The sequence below is a fragment of the Balaenoptera musculus genome, chromosome 5 (genome assembly GCF_009873245.2).
Source record: "Balaenoptera musculus isolate JJ_BM4_2016_0621 chromosome 5, mBalMus1.pri.v3, whole genome shotgun sequence".
In the NCBI taxonomy this organism is placed as follows: Eukaryota; Metazoa; Chordata; class Mammalia; order Artiodactyla; family Balaenopteridae; genus Balaenoptera; species Balaenoptera musculus.
The window spans coordinates 88,638,460-88,658,172 of NC_045789.1; the positions used below are offsets into that span (position 1 = coordinate 88,638,460).

At 39.5% G+C, this 19,713-nt stretch overlaps 1 protein-coding gene across 3 annotated transcripts in view; it reads right to left on the bottom strand.

The window, feature by feature from the left end:
* PI4K2B (phosphatidylinositol 4-kinase type 2 beta) overlaps window positions 1-11,038 on the bottom strand; it is a 32,240-nt gene extending 21,202 nt beyond the window's left edge. For all 3 annotated transcript variants that reach the window (XR_005019973.1, XM_036852876.1, XM_036852875.1), the window contains exons 1-2: window positions 10,580-11,038; window positions 1,177-1,313 (exon numbers count right to left, since the gene is read on the bottom strand). Coding sequence is in view for 2 of the 3 variants with exons in the window: in XM_036852876.1 (XP_036708771.1) it covers window positions 1,177-1,313; window positions 10,580-10,892 (450 nt within the window). In the remaining variant the exon portion in view is untranslated. The remainder of the gene's footprint in view (window positions 1-1,176; window positions 1,314-10,579) is intronic.
* Window positions 11,039-19,713: the final 8,675 nt, after the last annotated feature.

The window sequence follows — 19,713 nt, forward strand, 5'->3', positions numbered from 1 at the left end:
TTCAATATCTATTAAATACCCAAATTCTATGTTTATTTATTGTCTACTTTCCCAGTAGATGTGTATTCTAAAAGGGCAGGGACTTTCTCTGTTAGGGCTATATCCTAAGTACTGTGTACCTGGTACACAGTAGACATTCAAGCATCTGTTAAATGAATAAATCCAATGACAAAAAGTCATCTCTAAGATACAAAGGAAATGATAGGATATAGTGACATCTATGCTGCCAGATTCTCCTACCCTAAATCTTTTTTCAGTTATTTCTTTATGAACCAATTTTTAAATAAATTCTCTCCTCTTAAAAAAAATTGCTCATGGATGTCTAAAAGTTTATACTCATTATTACTGGTCTGATAAAATACATTAATATTAAATTTAGAAGCTGAATTATCCTTAGACAAGAAATAAAAATCTTATTATAAGTATATAATTGTTTTATAATGCAATAAAGTCTGAGTCACTAATAAAAAAGTCAACAAGAACAAATTAAGAAATCAAGCTTGGAATAAAGATTGAGAGATTGACATTACCTACATATATATATTTAAATCTCAAAAAAGACTATGTTTTAAAATATAACTTCAGTCTTTGCAAAAAATATTTGGATGGAATTGTAATCTTTTTTCCTCCTGAAAAAGAGAACTGCTGGCTATGCATCATTCAGAAAGCTTTTAGAAATAATACAGATTTCTGAAAAATTCTAGACTAAGTGGAACAAAGTCCCATATCAACTTCTCTTTTCTGCCATAGAATTATACTTTGGTTCATTTCACTTTGTCACATTCCAACGCCTTCAAACTTCAGACTGCCCAGGCTCCTTCTCTGGTATAATGCTGGAAAAAATATTCTGAGGGTAAAATAAAACTCTGCTTGGTTTCTGTATGGTAAGGACTTGTGAATATAAACCCAACAAATCTACAGCTAAATGTTGAGTATTCAATAAATACTTGAAACCAAATATTAAAATAATAAAACAGAAAACTATGGCTTAAAATGAATAGCTCAATTTTTAAGTCGTAGAGTGCTTTAGTTAATAGTAAACTGACCTTTATTTCTGAAAAGAAGGTGCAATCAGATTTATTAGGAAAATATCTTCAGAAACTCACAATGACTTCACATTTAAATTAGTGTTTTCCAAAATGTCTGTTATGTATAGTAGGTCTGTGAAATTCTCACCCTCTTAGGATCCTTCACAAAGTAACTTCCACTTGAACCTTGAGAGATTCTTTCTGGATAAACTCCAAATTCTATTGCTTGCTCTGCTTTCAATATAACATCAGCAAATTCTGGATCATCCAAGAATGTATTCAACTCTGAAGAACCAACAATTATTGCATTAAGAAAAATCAGTGTTAAATAGAATGCTAAGAAGAAAGACCAGTTACGAGCATGCTCACAATATGGACCTGTAATACTGGATTAGATTATTAGCACTAAAACATTTAGGTACAGAAAAATGTAATTAAGTATTGTATGGGCTGGTTTGATGTTTTTTTTTTTTTCTTTCTCTAACCCCACTTCAAGCTATGACATGTGAAAAACAAGATCTCCTATACTGAAATAATGACACTAATGCCTTGTGTTAACTTGAACTCCTCCCTCCCAGTGTTTTTGTTCTTCATCCCACCTCAGCCTCTGACTGCAGTCATACCTCAGATCTGTCATCACCAATACCTGCAATCTCTACCTACTTTTCACTTCAAGCATCTTCTATTTTTCCTAGTTCACTCCCTCTGGCACCCTGAGTCCAAAAATTCTTCCATCCCACTAGGACGTTCAAAGCACCAATTTACCATATACTGTTCAAGGGTCTTCACCCCCTTTGTGTCCCTACTTCCCTCCTTGGCCAGCGTAAATTATGGTTAATCATCAAAAAATCACTCTCGGGCTTCACTGGTGGCGCAGTGGTTGAGAATCTGCCTGCCAATGCAGGGGACACGGGTTCGAGCCCTGGTCTGGGAAGATCCCACATGCCGCGGAGCAACTAGGCCCGTGAGCCACAACTACTGAGCCTGCGCGTCTGGACCTTGTGCTCCGCAACAAGAGAGGCCGCGATAGTGAGAGGCCCGCGCACCGCGATGAAGAGTGGCCCCCGCTTGTCACAACTAGAGAAAGCCCTTGCACAGAAACGAAGATCCAACACAGCCAAAAATAAATAAATAAATAATAAAAATAAAGGAATTCCTTTAAAAAAAAAATCACTCTCTTCCTCCCACCCCTCATCATGGTTACATGGAAAAATCCCAATCCTGGATAAACCCAACTGTCTGCTGACTATGCCTATGCCTGGACAGCTGAACTTGACTAGATAAACACAAAGCCTGGTGTCTCCCCTTAAATTCATCACCACAATCCTCAGGTGGACCCTTCATGTTGCCCTGGGAGCATACTACATTCCTGTTAAAGACTCAATGCTTGTGTCCCTCAAAACACGTCGAAGCCTTAACCCCTAATGTGATCATACAGGGAGTGGGGTCTTTGGTAGGTAATTAGGTTTAGATGAGGGTGGGGACCCCATGATGGGATTAGGCCATGTGAGGACACAGTGAGAAGGCTGCCATCTGCAAGTCAAGAAGAGAGCCCTTAGCAAGAACCTGATCATGCTGGCACCCTCATCTTGGACTTCCCAGCCTCCAGAACTGTGAGAAATAAATGTCTGTTGTTTAAGCCACTCCAGCTAGGGTATGTCATTATAATGGCCTAAACTAGGACGACTCCCCTAATACACAGACTTTCCCACTCTTCTGGACAACTATCTCATACCCTCCCCTCTCCTCAAATTCCCAACACCACTTTCCTCTCAGCAGATGATCTTCTTATTTCAAGAAGAAAAGAGAAGCAAGCAGAAAAAACTATCATCAGCCCTCAGCACCATATCTACCCATCCACAACCTCTGCCTCCTGCTTATTACTATAGATGGATGATCCAAGCTCTAAGATCAACTCCTCCACTTTGTATACTAGACCTATCTCTTCCTGACTTCTCCAGGACATTTCTTCTACAATTCTTTCCTGTATCAATATTTCCCTCTCTATTGGATCATTTCCGCCACCATACAAAGCATGGTGTAATTTTTCTCATCTCAAATCTCTCTTAGCCCCCAAAGTCCCCCTAGACACCCCCTCATTTCTTTGCTCCCTTTTATAGCAGAAGACTTCTATAATTATATTTACCATCTCCAATTTTTCTTCTACCACTCTCTTTTGAACCCATTTCAATCACGCTTCTGACCTGACCACTCCATTGATACAATTTTTGTCAGGGTCCATAGTGACATCCACATTGCTAAATCCAACCTCAGAACTGATCTTCCTTGACCAACACCATCGTTCCACCCTGTCGGTCACTCCCTCCTCCTGAAAACACTTTCTTCACTTGGCTTCCAAGATGCCACTTCTCCAAGTTGTCCTTCCATTTCATTAGCTCCTCTTTTTCAATCTTCTGTGGGCTCATTTTCATCTCCCTGACCGCTTAACTTTGGAATGCCCAGGTTCAGTTCATGGCCCTCTTCTCTCCCTCATCAGCACTGATGGCTCCCTGATTTATATCTCAAGCCTGGACTTCTGCCCTGAACCCCAGACTATTATACTCAGCTTCTCCATTTGGATGTTTAGTAGACAGTGCAAACTTTACTGCCTCAAACTCAATTCTTCATTTCCTCTCAACTGCTTCACTCCCAGTATTCCCTGTGTTAGTTACTGGCAACTCCAAATCTTCTAGGCGCTCTTGCAAAAAACCTTGGAATCATCCATGGTCTCACACCCTCAGCCCCCCACAGCCAACAGCAAGTTGTGTAGTTGTACCTTAAATGAATATCCAGAACCTAACCACCTCTTACCACCTCCATTCCTTCCATGTGATTCAAGTCACTATCAACTCTAGCCTAGATTGTTACAAGAGTCTCCTAACTGATCTCCCCTCTACACTCAACAGTGAAGGTACAGTAATCCTTTTAAAACGTAAATCAGGGAATTCCCTGGCGGTCTAGTGGTTAGGACTCAGCACTTTCACACACAGGGCAGCCCAGTGGTTCTCCATCTCACTCGAAGAAAAACTCTAAGTTCTTATATTGGCCCCCAAGACCCTACCCAATCTCCCCTAACCTCCACTTTATTTTTCTGGTTAGCACTTATCACCTAACATATTATATAACTTATTTATTTTGTGAGCTCCAAGAAGACAAGGATTCTCACTGCTATATACCCAGAACTTTTATAGTTCCTGGAACATAAAAGGCATTCAATAAACACTTGCAGAATTAATAATTAATCATTTAAAGTGGTAGACAAGCCAAAAATTATTCACATTTTACTCTGAAAGGCATTTAAATGCTATTACACAACAATCTTATGAAAATTCAAACTATAAACTTTCCTTAATTTAAAATTTTCCTTAATTCAGACATAAATAAAACTATTATTTACTAATTTTTAAAAGTTTATGCTGAGAAAAATACTACAAAAAGGGCCCTTGGGCATATTTAACCTACTTAAAAGAATAAATAATCCAAGTACTTTAGTCATGTCTATACAATTGATATACGATTTCCAGATCTATTCCATGAAAATTCTTAAGAATGAAGGGAGAAACTTTGTCTTTCTTGTTCACTGTGCATCCCTAGCACCTGGAAGAGGAACTGGCGTTTAGTGGGTTCTTCATAAACATTTAAATGAATTAAATGAAGTATTAGTTGTGTGGCAGAATAGGCCAACAATAATTATAATTAGTCAAATGATATTTCTTCTAGATCAGGGCTCTTAACAAGAAAGAACTTGAAAAGCTATTTATTTCAGCTTTGCTCACAGTACTGATGTACTTTCCATAATACATCACCAAGCAGGTGGTCTCTGGACCAATGTTTAAACACTTCCAAAGAGAGATCACTCCTTTTTCCATACTTTTTGTGTTTGTTTGAAAACAAATATAAACTTTCTTTTTCAGAAATAGGTTTCCTGGGCTTCCCTGGTGGCGCAGTGGTTGAGAATCTGCCTGCTAATGCAGGGGACACGGGTTCGAGCCCTGGTCTGGGAAGATCCCACATGCCACGGAGCAGCTGGGCCCGTGAGCCACAACTACTGAGCCTGCGCGTCTGGAGCCTGTGCTCCGCAACAAGAGAGGCCGCGATAGTGAAAGGCCCGCGCACTGCGATGAAGAGCGGTCCCCGCACCGCGATGAAGAGTGGCCCCCACTTGCCGTAACTGGAGAAAGCCCTCGCACGAACCGAAGACCCAACACAGCCAAAAATAAATAAATAAATAAATAAAGTAGCTATAAAAAAAAAAAAGAAATAGGTTTCCTGTACTTTCACCCAATGTCCTAGACCTGCCATCTGGAGCAAAACAAAAGTCTACTTACTCCTCTCTTCCCAGGGATAGCCCTTCAAATAGCTGAAGATCATTTCATGCTCCCCTAAGTCTCCTCTATTCTCCGCCTCCTTCCATATGGAAGTATTTTCAGGCTTTTCAGCATCCGAGTTGCCCTCCTGCTTCATGCTTCAGTTTTCAATGTGCCACTTTAAAATATGGTCTCCAGAATCAGGCAACCCATTGCAGAGAATAGAGATATCTCTCAGTCTTGACACTATACCAAAATAAGAAGCACTCTAGTATTACAATCGTTGTTTAGGAGTCCTGTCATACTAATTCATGTTGAAATGGCTAAACTCTTGGACCCCTTTTGGTCTCTCCCATCCTGTTCCAATTCTTTTGGAAACTATGTGCAGACTTTGACATTACTATTAGATGTTATCAAATTGCTTTATGGGTTAAGCTTTATGAGTTCACCATAGAACCTGCCTTTGTTACTCTCACGGAGCCCAGGATCATACTCTGAATACTTAATAATTCAGCTTCAACCAAAATCAGATCAGAACGATTCCTATAAAATCAGCCTGGATGTTCTCAATCCCTTTTTCTTTAACTTGTCCCTTTTTTGAGCAACTCTTTTGGATAAATGAGATTATCTCCCTACATGAAAACTGGCATTCTTTGAAAATGGTCTGGATTTACTATCACAATCCAGAAAGGCACTTAAGAAACAACTGGTCCTACCTAACTACCGCCAGGAAAAAAAAAAAAAAAAAAAAGACTATATATCAACTATTCTAAAAATCAAAGTAATTATTTTTTAGTAATTTTTCTGATTCATAACTCACAATTACATTCTACAACTTTCTTCATTTTATTTACCTAAATGTGTATTTAGCAATGAGTTTAACTTGGAGAACACACCCTAAAGTTACACCACTTCAAGATAAATGTGCCATGGAGATTTGGTTTGAAGGTCTGTTGTCATTGTTTGGTTTGATTTTTAATAGCTGAGGGCTTAATTAGCTATATCTTCTTTAAATTTTTAAAATTACTTTCTCCCGTTTAAGAAATAAACTATGAGATTTTTATTTGTCCCTGTAACAAAAAATATTCAAATTGTCTGAGAATGTGAGTTCTATCTCTGTATACTCTCTTTGGCACTCCTCCAAGAAGCAGTGGCCTTCTAGTCAAGTTCCAGTCCTATTCAAACTCCACACTTTTCACAAGGCATCCAGCCCACCCTCTGAACCTTTGCCCATGCTGTTCTGATGTATAAGCCAAGTTTCCTTTCTATGGCTAATTCTTATCCATCCTTCGACTTCATCTGATCACCTTGCAACGCTATAACAAAATGATCTATGTTCCAGGAGGGCAGAGAGCTTTGTTTTGCCCTGTGATATATGCCAAGTGCTTAAAACTGTACCTGGCACATGGTAAACCCTCAATAAATTTGCGAATTATTTATTAACAAACCCTTAACCACACGTAAGGGTTACAGCTGATCCTCTGATAAGCAGAAATGGAAAATGGATTAAGAGAACCCCTTGTATAACCTCTTATATTTAGTTTTATATAAGTGTGCATGGTAACTTATCAAGTTCTCATTTTAAATAAATAAATCAAAATGAACTCTTCCTCACCTAAGGGTTGGGACTATATCTTACCCACTGGCAAGAATATTTTCTAAAAAGAAAAGTAGCTGGCTCACAAGTTTGGTGATCTGACCCAAACTGGAACCCTCAGGGGTTCCAGTGCTATTCATCCTCAAGTCTCAAATTGGATGCTACTTCCTCTGCTAAATCTTCCCTGGCCCCTAAATCCAGGGTATGGCTCAATGGAAGCCTTGGCTTTCCCCATGCAAGCACATATACCCTCTGTTAGAACTGTTTGTTTTAATTGACTCTTTCCTCCATTAGGTTATAAGGTTACATGGGGACAAGGCTCGTGACTGGACATCCATTTGATATCTGGCCACCACGGTTTCCCCAAGGCCTCAATTTCCACTGGCACCCCATAGACACTGAAACATTTGCTGAATGACGGATCTCTGCAATAAATGGAAAACAAGAATAAGTGTATTCTAATTATTGGCTGAGGAATATCTCCAACACACTGCTGCTCACTACCTTTCAAAAGTTCAGCTTTGGAGGATTGTCAAGATCCATGGGATATCCACTCTTCTAACACCTTCCTCTAAATTAAGCCAGACTATCAGCATCTTGAATCTAGACCTAGCAATACTGATACCACCACCCACTAGAATTACTTCTACTGAAATGAACTTCAGGGAAGTTGTGAGAAACACTCCTGTGAAATTCAACACTTTTATTACCAAGATATTACTCAGCATATAATCTCTTCTCCAAGAGAATACATGACAGTTTATCCTTTGCCAGTTTTGTCTTGGTTCAAATAACTAGTCTGTTTATGGACAGAGTGATTGTCTTGCAAGTGACTGTGTTTCTCTCAAGTTGGCTGCTCAGTAATCTTAATCTTAAATATCTTAACTATCTTAAATATCAAATTTGTGGGCTGCCTGTATCGAGTGTGTGATGTTAATTTTGTGTACTCTTATTCCAGCCTCCATCTTATTTATTTCATTGCTCTTATTTCCCATTCTCATATTTCTTCCTTACTTTTAAATGATTTTATTTTGTTCGTACATTTATAAGCCACCATGAATCGTTAAATGGCTTATAAACACACACTTTCTTTTACTTTGGAAGCTCTTTGTGAATTCTAACACCATTCTCTAATTGCCAGGCTCTCCAACAAAATTGATAAGTGCCTCTGGTTTATATTAACTGGGACCTTCACTTCACCTCTCTGTGCTTCCTTAAAATGAAAATAAATAAAAAATAGTGCTTACATCATAGGGTTGGTTATAAATTAATACATGTGAAGCACATAGAACTATGCCCTGCACGTACTGTTTTGTGGGTATTAACTATTATCATCTTTACTACTCTTCAACTCACTGATTAAAATGACAGCTGGAACAAGGAATGCCACTAATCCTTTTGACATTGATCCAACAACACTATGTTTATGCTGGTTCTAGACTTTGTCACATGTCTTGTTCAAGTAAAGATAACAGACATATGACATTCTTCCACTGGGTAAAGTACATAAAGCTCCTGTTTGCATAAACAAAATAGTTAAGCATCATAAATGACGTTAATATTAATCTAAAGGCAAGAATATCTTGGAACTAGAGAAGTGGCTTCATGGAAATTGGATGGTAAAGGACAAAGCAAGTTAATGGACTCAAAAAATAACTAAACTTAATCATCTAGTTAAATTAATTATGAACTTTCTAGGAGAATGGTTTGAAATTTTAAAAATAGTTTTTATGGTTCAAAACTATTTTTAAATCCATTAAAAATAAGACCTCCATAATAAGTAAACAAAAGTTAACAATTATTTATAACACTTGGGGATCTACAGCAAAATGGAAAAACTGTAGGACATGAAAAAACTAGGTTCAGTCTGGCTTTTCCACTTCCTGGACCTTGACTTTGGCTTACCTCTGAAGTTCTATCAACTACTAGTCATTACAGTTTTCATTCATTTTCAGTCTTCACACTCAGGATGGGGGTAAATAACAACTAACTTGCTGTGCTATTGTGAGAATTAATGAAATATACAAAAAAAGATCTTAGCAAACTGTAAACTGTGATATAAGTAAGTTACTGCCATTCAAAAGGTTGGAATTCTCTGTAATAATCCATTTGTATTCAAATATTATACTCTATCTCCACTTTTACTTTCCCTAGCCTAAATATCATTTGTTTACAAAACCTCACCTTCATAGAATAAATATATTTTCAAGGTTTTAGGCTCTTTTAAAATCTAGCTACACAGGTAACTTTGGGTAGAAAAAGGCAAGCTAGCCGCACAAATCTTCACAGATCGGTTTCTAGGTAATATATACCCATATTATCAATGTAGCTGGGTGAATGTGGATCCATTTGCGATTTGATTGCAAATGCATGTTTGTTTGTTCTGTTAAATGTTGTACTGTCAATGCATCCAAAAGCTAACATAATGGTAGCTAGCCGACCTGTATATTAGACAGGTTTGTTAAAGCTTTATTCATTAAAGTCTGCTTCCCTTGGGCTGCTCTGATTTATTTACTCTAGAATATTCGACCATAAATTCAACTACAACTAGAATAACCTACTCTATCCAGAATTCTTTAAATTGTAGAAGCCCCATTAGTGTACTAATAGCAGGACATGTAAAATCTAACCACTCCAGAAAAACTTAAGCAGCATTAATGAAAACTACATTTTCTGTGCCTTTTCTTTAAGCTCACATGTGGAATGAACTCCAGGCACAATGCACACATCTGGTCATTTAAACCATCCTTACCACCAGCAAGTAGGTGTTATCACGGCCATTTTACAAACTAGCCTGTCTCAGCTCTACCTAGGACTCTTACAAGCCTATTCTATTTTACTATCCAATTAGTCTTATTCGACTCGATCATGCCAAAAAATTCGATTTATCAATAAATATCAATGCCTGCAAGTCGCATACCTTTCAACATCATTTCAATTATCCTCTCTTTCACGTGAGGCTGTCAGTCTGCTTAAGAGTGAAACAATTTTTTTCTTTTTCTTTTTAAAGTATAAAAATAGAAATGACTCAGGAAAGGAAACTTTGCAAGAGAGAGGGCAGGTACAGAAATTCAACTGCTTCTGCCCCCTTTGGCTAATGTTACAGTAACAATATTTAATTTAAAAAGTTTTTGAAACGTGTCCCAGTGGCAACCGGATATTCTTGCTCTCTGTCTCTCGGCTGTCATCCACCTTGCAAATTCACCAACTTTCCTGGTAGTTCAGGGTTCTTAACCCAAAACTCAAGTCCAAACTTGAGCAAACAACTTACGTCATTTTACAGTGTTAAATTTTCCTGTCTGATTCCAAAAGTTTAGGCTCACTCTTAGGGGAGGCCTCAAGGATCAGTGTTTAATGACAACCCCGGGCCTCAGGTGAAGCAGCTTATAGACCCTGGAAAAGGTGCGAGTAAACGGGGAAGCAGGAGAGAAAGGCGCGGTGTCCAAGGTGTGACCAGCGGCTGACCCTCGGCCTGTGCGCCGGACCTGATGCCCGGCGAAGAGCCTTTCCTACTAGGCAAGGGCTAGCGGGAGACAGCGAAAGAAGCCGGGGGTAGGGACCCAAGGAGGGGCTTGAATGGGGGGCTAAGCGGCGGCGGCGACAGGCGCTCTGGGAGGGCGCCGGGGAAGGGAAGAGCCGGATCGCACCTGAACCCACGGGGCGGTTCCGGTCCAGGTTGGTGGGCGAGCTCCGCAGGCGCTCCAAACTCAGGGAAGAAGAGAAAGACGCATCCCTGGGCAGGAGCAGCAGTTCCCGGTCACTGGCCTGGTTAGGGGAGGCCGCGCCCTCCTCCCCGGCAGCCTTCTCCAGCCTCACGGCGCCCCCCGGAGCGCCCTTCCGCGGCTGGGCCCAGGCGATCCGCGGCAGCAGCGGCTCCCGCTCCTCGTCCTCCTCGTCCTCCTCCTCCAGGCTCCCGCCGCCCGCGGACGCCTGCCGCCCGGGCTCGGAGGGCTCCGCCATGGCCTCCCTCTGTGCCTTCGCGCTGAGACCGACTCACAGAGGCGAGGCGTCCGGATCTGGCCTCGGCATCGCTGGGAACCGGCACCGAAAGCACCTCTCCAGTGTGTGGTCCCGCTCGGCGCCCGCCCGGCGGTTGCCCCGCCCAGCCGCCGGCCGAGCCCCACCTCGCGCCCATCCCGCGCCTGCGCGGAAGGGCCGAGGCGGCTGAGATGGGGGGGGGCGCGGCGCGCGGGGCGGGGCCGCCATCTGCTTCCTAGGGGCCGGAAAGACGGCGGGAGGGGCTGACGTTACTCCTCGTGGAGCGCAGGGGTCGAAGTTAACTTACCTCTGCAGAGGTTCCCCTCTCCAACCCCAATCGGCCTCTCCCTCCCCTGCAGAATTCTCATAGAGTTTACCACAGTCTATACCTGTATATTTCTTTGTATGACAATGTACATGTTTCCCCCACTAGAAGTCCACGAGAGCCAGGACCTTGTCATTTTTTCAAACATCCCTGATTTTGGTATTTTGCATTTTCTCTTTTTTTTCTACTGACTAATATGGCCAGAAGTTTATAAAAATTTTAAATTTTTTCAAAAAGCCATCTATGGTTCCATTGATTATCTATTCTCTAGCTTATTGACTTTTGTTCTTTATTATTTCCTTCTTCCTACTTAACTGGGATTTGACTTCCTCTTCTTCTAGCTGATTAGATATTATTTTCTAGATATTATTTTTAAATTATTATATAGATATATTTTTAGGGAGATTGCGATTGACACATATACACTATTTATTTTTAATTTATTTATTTTTGGCTGCGTGGGGTCTTCATTGCTGCGCACGGGCTTTCTCTAGTTGCGGTGAGCAGGGGCTACTCTTCGTTGCAGTGCATGGGCTTCTCATTGTGGTAGCTTGTCTTGTTGCAGAGCACGGGCTTTAGGCGCGCAGGCTTCAGTAGTTGTGGCACGCGGGCTCAGTAGTTGTGGCGCACAGGCTTAGTTGCTCCGTGGCATGTGGGATGTTCCCGGACCAGGGCTCGGACCCGCATCCCCTGCACTGGGAGGCGGATTCTTAATCACTACACCACCAGGGAAGCCCTAGATATTATTTTTTAATTACAGTGTAGTTGACATATGACATTATATTACTTTCAGGTATACAACATAATGATTCAATATTTGTATATATTGCAAAATGATTCCTGGATATTATTACTGATTTTTAATTTAATTCTGTTGTAGACAGAAAGGAGTCACTAAAATTTCAACCTTTTGGAGTTTATTGAGACTCATTTCATAACCCACCATATTATCTACCTTGGTGAACATCCCATGTGTGCTTTAAAAAAGAATGTGTATTCTGCAGTTGAGTAGTTATGTAACTGTCAGTTTTTTTCTATAAATATTAATTCAGTTCGGTATTGATAGTGTTATTCTGATCAACTATATCCTTATGAATTTTTAAATTTAGTTGTTCTATCATTCTCCGAAAGGAGAATATTACAATCTAACTGTGAATGTGGATTTGTCTATTTCTTCTTTTAGTTTGATGAGTTTTGCCTTTATGCATTTTGAAGTTGTGTTATTAGGTGCATATATATGTATGATTTTTATGTCTTCTGTTAGGCTTTCAAGTCTTCCTGATGATTTAACCCTCCCTTTCTTCCTTCCTTCCTTCCTTCCTTTCTCTCTCTCTCTCTCTCTCCCCCCCCCCTTTCCTTCTTTCATGAATTGCCCCTCCTTATCTCTCTTAATACTCCTGGCTTGAATTCCATATTGTCTGATAATAATACAACCTCTCCACCTAATACAACCTCTCCACCTCTCTTATGTTTACTGTTTGCCTGGTAAATCTTTTTCCTTTTCTTTTCAATCTCTTTGTATCTTTATATTAAATATGTGTCTCTTGTAGATAGAGTCTAGTTGGTTCTTTTTTTTTTTTTTTTTTTTGGCTATGTTGGGCCTTCCTTGCTGTGAGCAGGCTTTCTCTAGTTGCGGCGAGCGGGGGCTACTCTTTGTTGTGGTGGCTTCTCTTGTTGCAGAGCATGGGCTCTAGACATGCAGGCTTCAGTAGTCTCGGCACATGGGCTCAGTAGTTGTGGCTTGCGGGCTCTAGAGCGCACGCTCAGTAGTTGTGGCGCACGGGCTTAGTGCTCAGCGGCATGTGGGATCTTCCTGGACCAGGGCTCAAACCTGTGTCCCCTGCATTGGCAGGCAGATTCCTAACCACTGCGCCACCAGGGAAGTCCTATAGTTGGTTCTTGATTAAAAAAAGAAAAATCCAGTCTGATAATTTCTGCCTTTTAATTGGAGTTTTTAGTCTATTTACATTTAACGTAAGATTAATATTGTTGGATTTTAAGTCTATTATTATTTGCAATTTGTATTCTATTTGTTTCATCCCTTTTTTGTTCTTTTGTTTCTCCTTTCCTGCTTTCATTTGGGTTAATCAATATTTGTTTATATTTCATCTTCATTCCTTTATTGACCTTCCACTAAACTTCTTTACATTAATTTTTAGTGCTTACTCTAGCATATGCATGCTTAAAGTGTCTCAATGCACATGACCTCATATTGTAGTAACTGATGTAAAATGTAAGAACCTTGCAAAAGTGTAGTTCTATTTATCCTCCATCCTTTACATGATTGCTTTCATATACATTAGGCCCACCTATGTTCTTTTTTTTTTTTTTTAATAAATGTATTTATTTATTTATTTATTTTTGGCTGTGTTGGGTCTTCGTTTCTTTGCAAGGGCTTTCTCCAGTTGCGGCGAGCAGGGGCCACTCTTCATCGCGGTGCGCGGGCCTCTCACTGTCGCGGCCTCTCCCAGGCTCCAGACGCGCAGGCTCAGTAGTTGTGGCTCACGGGCCTAGCCGCTCTGTGGCATGTGGGATCTTCCCGGACCGGGGCACGAACCCGTGTCCCCTGCATTGGCAGGCGGATTCCTAACCACTGCACCACCAGGGCAGCCCCCCACCGATGTTTAAATGCAGTGAACTATTTTTGCCTTAAACAATTACGTCTTTTAAATAAAATTTTTAAATGTATATTCTTTTCTATTTACCTACATATTTACCATTTCCAATGCCCTTTATTTCTTCCCATAGATCTGAGTTTTCATCTAATATCATTTCCCTTCCCTCTGAATAATTTTTAAAAAGCATTTCTTGTAATTCATAAATTCTAAGTTTTTGTTTCTCTGAAGTCATCTTTATTTCACTATCATTTTCAAAGAATATTTTCTCTGCATATAGAATTCTGGATTGATGTTGCCCCCTACCCCTGCTCCAAGTTTAGCTCTTAAAAATATGATTCCATTGTCCTCTAGCTTTCATTGTTTCTGAATCCTGTCCCTCTACCCACCCACTCAATTTCTACTATGTCATTTTTCCCTAGCTGCCTTTAAGATTTTCTCTTTATCTGGTTTTCAATAGTTTGACCATGATGTTTGTGGTATGAATTTCTTTTTTTATATATCCTGCTTGGGTTTTGCTGGGTTTATTCATTTTTAAAGTTATGTATTCTACCAAATTTGGGGAAATCTGTCATTATTTTTTCAAAAAATTTTCTGCCCCATTCTCTCTTCCCTTTCTTTCTGTGATTCCTATTACATGTATGTTAGGCTCTTTAATATTGTCTTGAACGCCACTAGGGCTCTGTTCATTTTTTTCAACAGTTTTTATCTCTGTTTTTCATATTGGATAATTTCTTTTAATCTGTTTCTAAGTTTGCCAACGCTTCAGCCATTTCTAAATAGCTGTTAGGACTACCCAGTGAATTTTTTATGTCAAATTTTGTACTTTTCAGTTCTAGAATTTCCATTTCTCTCTCTCTCTCTTCTTGGAATTTCTATATCTCTGCTGAGTTTTTCTGTTAATTCATTATTTTGACCATATACTTTTTCATGTCCTTGCATATATGTATAATAACTGTTTAAAACTCTTTTCTAGCCACAGTGGAGAACGGTATGGAAGTTTCTTAAAGAAGAAAAAACAGAGTTACCATATGATTCAGCGATCCAACTCCTGGGCACATATCCAGAGAAAACCATAATTGGAAAGATATATGCACCCCAATGTTCATAGCAGCTCTATTTACAATAGCCAAGACATGGAAGCAAGCTAAATGTCCATCAACAGATGAATGAATAAAGAAGATGTGGTATATATATTTATATACACAATGGAGTATTACTCAGCCATAAAAAAGAATGAAATAATGCCATTTGCAGAAACATAGATGGACCTAGAATTTATCATCCTAAGTGGAGTAAGTCAGAGAAAGACCAATATCATATGATATCACTTACACGTGGAATCTTAAAAAAATGATACAAAGAACTTATTTACAAAACAGAAATAGACTCACAGACATAGAAAACGAACTTATGGTTACCAAAGGGGAAAGGAAAGGGGGTGGGATAAATTGGGAGTCTGGGATTAACATATACACACTACTATATATAAAATAGATAAACAACAAAGACTTACAGTATAGCACAGGGAGTTATATTCAGTATCTTATAATAATCTATAATGGAAAAGAATCTGAAAAAGAATATATATCACTTTACTGTACACCTGAATAACACAACATTGTAAATCAACAGTACTTCAATTAAAAAAAAAAGTCTTTGCTAATTCTTACATCTGAGTCATCTTGGAGTCAGTTTCTACTAACTACCTTTTCTCTGAACTATGAGTCAAACTTTCCTGTTCCTTGGAATCCAAATTGGAAAAGAAGAAGTAAAACTGTCACTGTTTGCAGATGACATGATACTATACATAGAAAATCCTAAAGATGCCACCAGAAAACTACTAGAGCTAATCAATGAATTTGGTAAAGTTGCAGGATACAGAATTAATGCACAGAAATCTCTTGCATTCCTATACGCTAGCAACAAAAGATCAGAAAGAGAAATTAGGGAAACAATCCCATTTACCATTGCAACAAAAAGAATAAATTACCTAGGAATAAACCTACCTAAGGAGGTAAAAGACCTGTACTCAGAAAACTATAAATACTGATGAAAGAAATCAAAGATGACACAAACAGAGATGGAGAGATATACCATGTTCTTGGATTGGAAGAATCAGTATTGTGAACGTGACTATACTACCCAAAGCAATCTAGAGATTCAGTGCAATCCATATCAAATTACCAATGGCATTTTTCACAGAATTAGAATACAATTTGTATGGAAACACAAAAGACCCCAAATAGCCAAAGCAATCTTGAGAAAGAAAAATGGGGCTGGAGGAATCAGGCTCCCTGATCTCAGACTATACTACAAAGCAACAGTCATCAAGACAGTATGGACTGGCACAAAAACAGAAATATAGAACAATGGAGCAGGATAGAAAGCCCAGAGATAAACCCACGCACCTATGGTCACCTAATCTACAACAAAGGAGACAAGAACAGACAAAAGAAAAGACTGTCTCTTCAATACTGGACAGCTACATGTAAAAGAATGAAATTAGAACCTCCCTAGCACCATACCCAAAAATAAACCAAAATGGATTAAAAACCTAAAGTAAGGCTGGACACTATAAAACTCTTCGAGGAAAACATAGGCAGAACACTCTTTGACATAAATCACAGCAAGATCTTTTTTGACCAACCTCCTAGAGTAATGAAAATAAACAAATGGGACCTAATTAAACTTAAAAGCTTTTGCACAGCAAAGGAAACCATAAACAACACCAAAAGACAACCCTCAGAATGGGAGAAAATATTGCAAACGAAGCAACTGACAAGGGGTTAATCTTCAAGATATACAAACAGCTCATGCAGCTCAATATCAAAAAAACACACAACCCAATCAAAAAATGGGCAGAAGACCTAAACAGATATTTCTCCAAAGAAGACATACAGATGGCCAACAAACACATGAAAAGATGCTCAACATCACTAATTATCAGAGAAATGCAAATCAAAACTACAATGAGGTATCATCTCACACTGGTCAGAATGGCCATCATCAAAAAATCTGCAAACAATAAATGCTGGAGAGGGTGTGGAGAAAAGGGAACCCTCTTACACTGTTGGTGGGAATGTAAACTGATACAGCCACTATGGAGAACAGTATGGAGTTTCCTTAAAAAATTAAAAATAGAACTACCATATGACCCAGCAATCCCATTTCTGGGCATACACCTGGAAAAAACCATAATTCAAAAAGATATATGGACCCCAATGTTCACTGCAGCACTAGTTACAATAGCCAGGACATGGAAGCAACCTAAATGCCCATCAATAGAGGAATGGATAAAGAAGATGTGGTGCATATATATAATGGAATATTACTCAGCCATAAAAAGGAACGAAATTGTGCCATTTACAGAGATGTGGACCTAGAGACTGTCATACAGAGTGAAGTAAGTCAGAAAGAGAAAAACAAATATTGTATAATATTGCTTATATGTGGAATCTAAAAAATGATACAGATGAACGTATTTGCAAAGCAGAAATAAAGACACAAACGTAGAGAACAGCATATGGACACCAAGGGGGGAAAGGAGGGATGGGATGAATTGGGAGATTGGGATTGACATATATACACTACTATGTATAAAATAGATAACTAGTGAGAACCTACTGTATAGCACAGGGAACTCTACTCAGTGATCTGTGGTGACCTAAATGGGAAGGAAATCCAAAAAAGAGGGGATATATGTATATGTATAGCTGATTCACTTCACTGTACAGCAGAAACTAACACAACATTGTAAAGCAACTATACTCCAATAAAAATTAAGTAAAAAACCCCAAAACTTTCCTGTTCCTTTATATTCTTGTTAGTTTTTTATTGTGTACTGGATATTGTAGGTGATACATTGTAGAGTCTCTAGATTCTGTTATCTTCCTCTGATAATTGTTGATGTATTCTTGCATGTACAGTAAGTCCCCTACATACGAATGAGTTCTGTTCCGAGAGCACATTCATAAGTCCAATTTGTTTGTAAGTCCAACGAAATTAGCCTAGGTACCCAACTAACACAATCGGCTATATAGTACTGTACTGTAATAGGTTTATAATACTTCTCACACAAATAATACATGAACAAACACAAAAATATAAAGAGGGCTTCCCTGGTGGCGCAGTGGTTGAGAATCTGCCTGCCAATGCAGGGGACACAGGTTCGAGCCCTGGTCTGGGAAGATCCCACATGCCGTGGAGCAGCTAAGCCCGTGAGCCACAATTACTGAGCTTGCGTGTCTGGAGCCTGTGCTCCGCAACAAGAGAGGCCGCGACAGTGAGAGGCCCGCGCACCGTGATGAGGAGTGGCCCCCGCTTGCCACAACTAGAGAAAGCCCTCGCACAGAAACGAAGACCCAACACAGCCATAAAAATAAATAAATAAATAAATAAATTAAAAAAAAAATATATATATAAAGAAAACATTTTTAATCTTACAGTACAGTACCTTGAAAAGTACAGTAGTATAGAACAACAGCTGGCATACAGGGCTGGCATCGAGTGAACAGGCAAGAAGAGTTACTGACTGGAGGAGGAAGAGGAGGTGGGGATGGTAGAGGTGAAGGATCATCAGCAATAGGAGACAGAGGGCAAGGTGCAATTTCACTCACGCCTGACGTTGATGGCACATGTTCTGGGTCCTAGCTGGATACAATTCTATCTACCATCTTGAAAAAAACGATCCAGTGATGTCTGGGTAGCTATTTTTTTCTCATTGTAGATGACACGGTAGCACTGGATTGCATTCTGAACGGCTACTGGAAACTTTGTGTACTGTGCTACGTTCAGGTCCTGTGCCTCCAAAAGTAACAATGCCTCCTCACATAAAGAAAATCCCCTTGCCATTTCCTGCATTGTGAATCTCTTCGGTTCTGCAGTTACTTCTTCCTCTTGTCTCTCTTCATCCTTTCTCTGGGCCTCCAATTCCTGGAGCTTCTTAGCGGTACCAGCTACATCACCACTGCTTTTACGCTTGCTTCCGGACATCCTGGGCTTGAAATAAAGATACTGTACTACTGTACTCTATACAGTACTGTACAGTAAAATACACAAAAGGGCAACCACTTGTAGAGGATGCACGCACGTGACAATGTACAGCAGACACGTGAACTAACTTACATGATTGGACACGAATACACGTTCACATCTTTGAAAGCTGGCAACTTGAAGATTCGTATGTAGGGGACTTACTGTAGTTAACTTTTATCCTATGCACACAGAGTTCAGGAGTCAACCAAGGATTTGGGCAGAGTGTATGTGTAGATTTTGGAGCTCTCTCCCTCTATTACTCCTTCCTTTTCAGGAGTTTCATCCTCAACTTTCAGCTGCTCTGGGAGCCCCAGGCTCCATTCTCTAATTCCTTAAGCCATTAAGATTGTGGCTTTCTGAGTTCCCGCTGCTTTTCACAGTGCAGACAGCGTAGTGCCCTCAGATAAAAAGATGTATGAGCATAAATCACACTCATTATATTTCAATTCTTTGAAGAGTAGCCATCCCTTAAAATCCTGCCTGCCAGCTTTTGGTTACTTTCCAGCGTCTTCAAATAATTGTTTTTATATTTTATCCAAAGTTTATAACTTTTATCTATAAAAGGCTTAGTCTGATATAATCTCCTATAACATATTTTTATGGAAATGTATCTTTTAGTGAGGTGAATGGTGCTATTTTTTTGTCCATAGTTCACATGTTAGTAGAGGAATATTACTTATTGCTAGATAAGACAGGATTCAGCATCAGTTCTATTCATAGTTTTAGTTTTTATAAACACTGAGAAAATATGTTCAAATAAATAGATGCTTATGGTGAATACTTTGTAATAGCAATGTCACTCAGATCTTTGATCTTCCAAGATAAA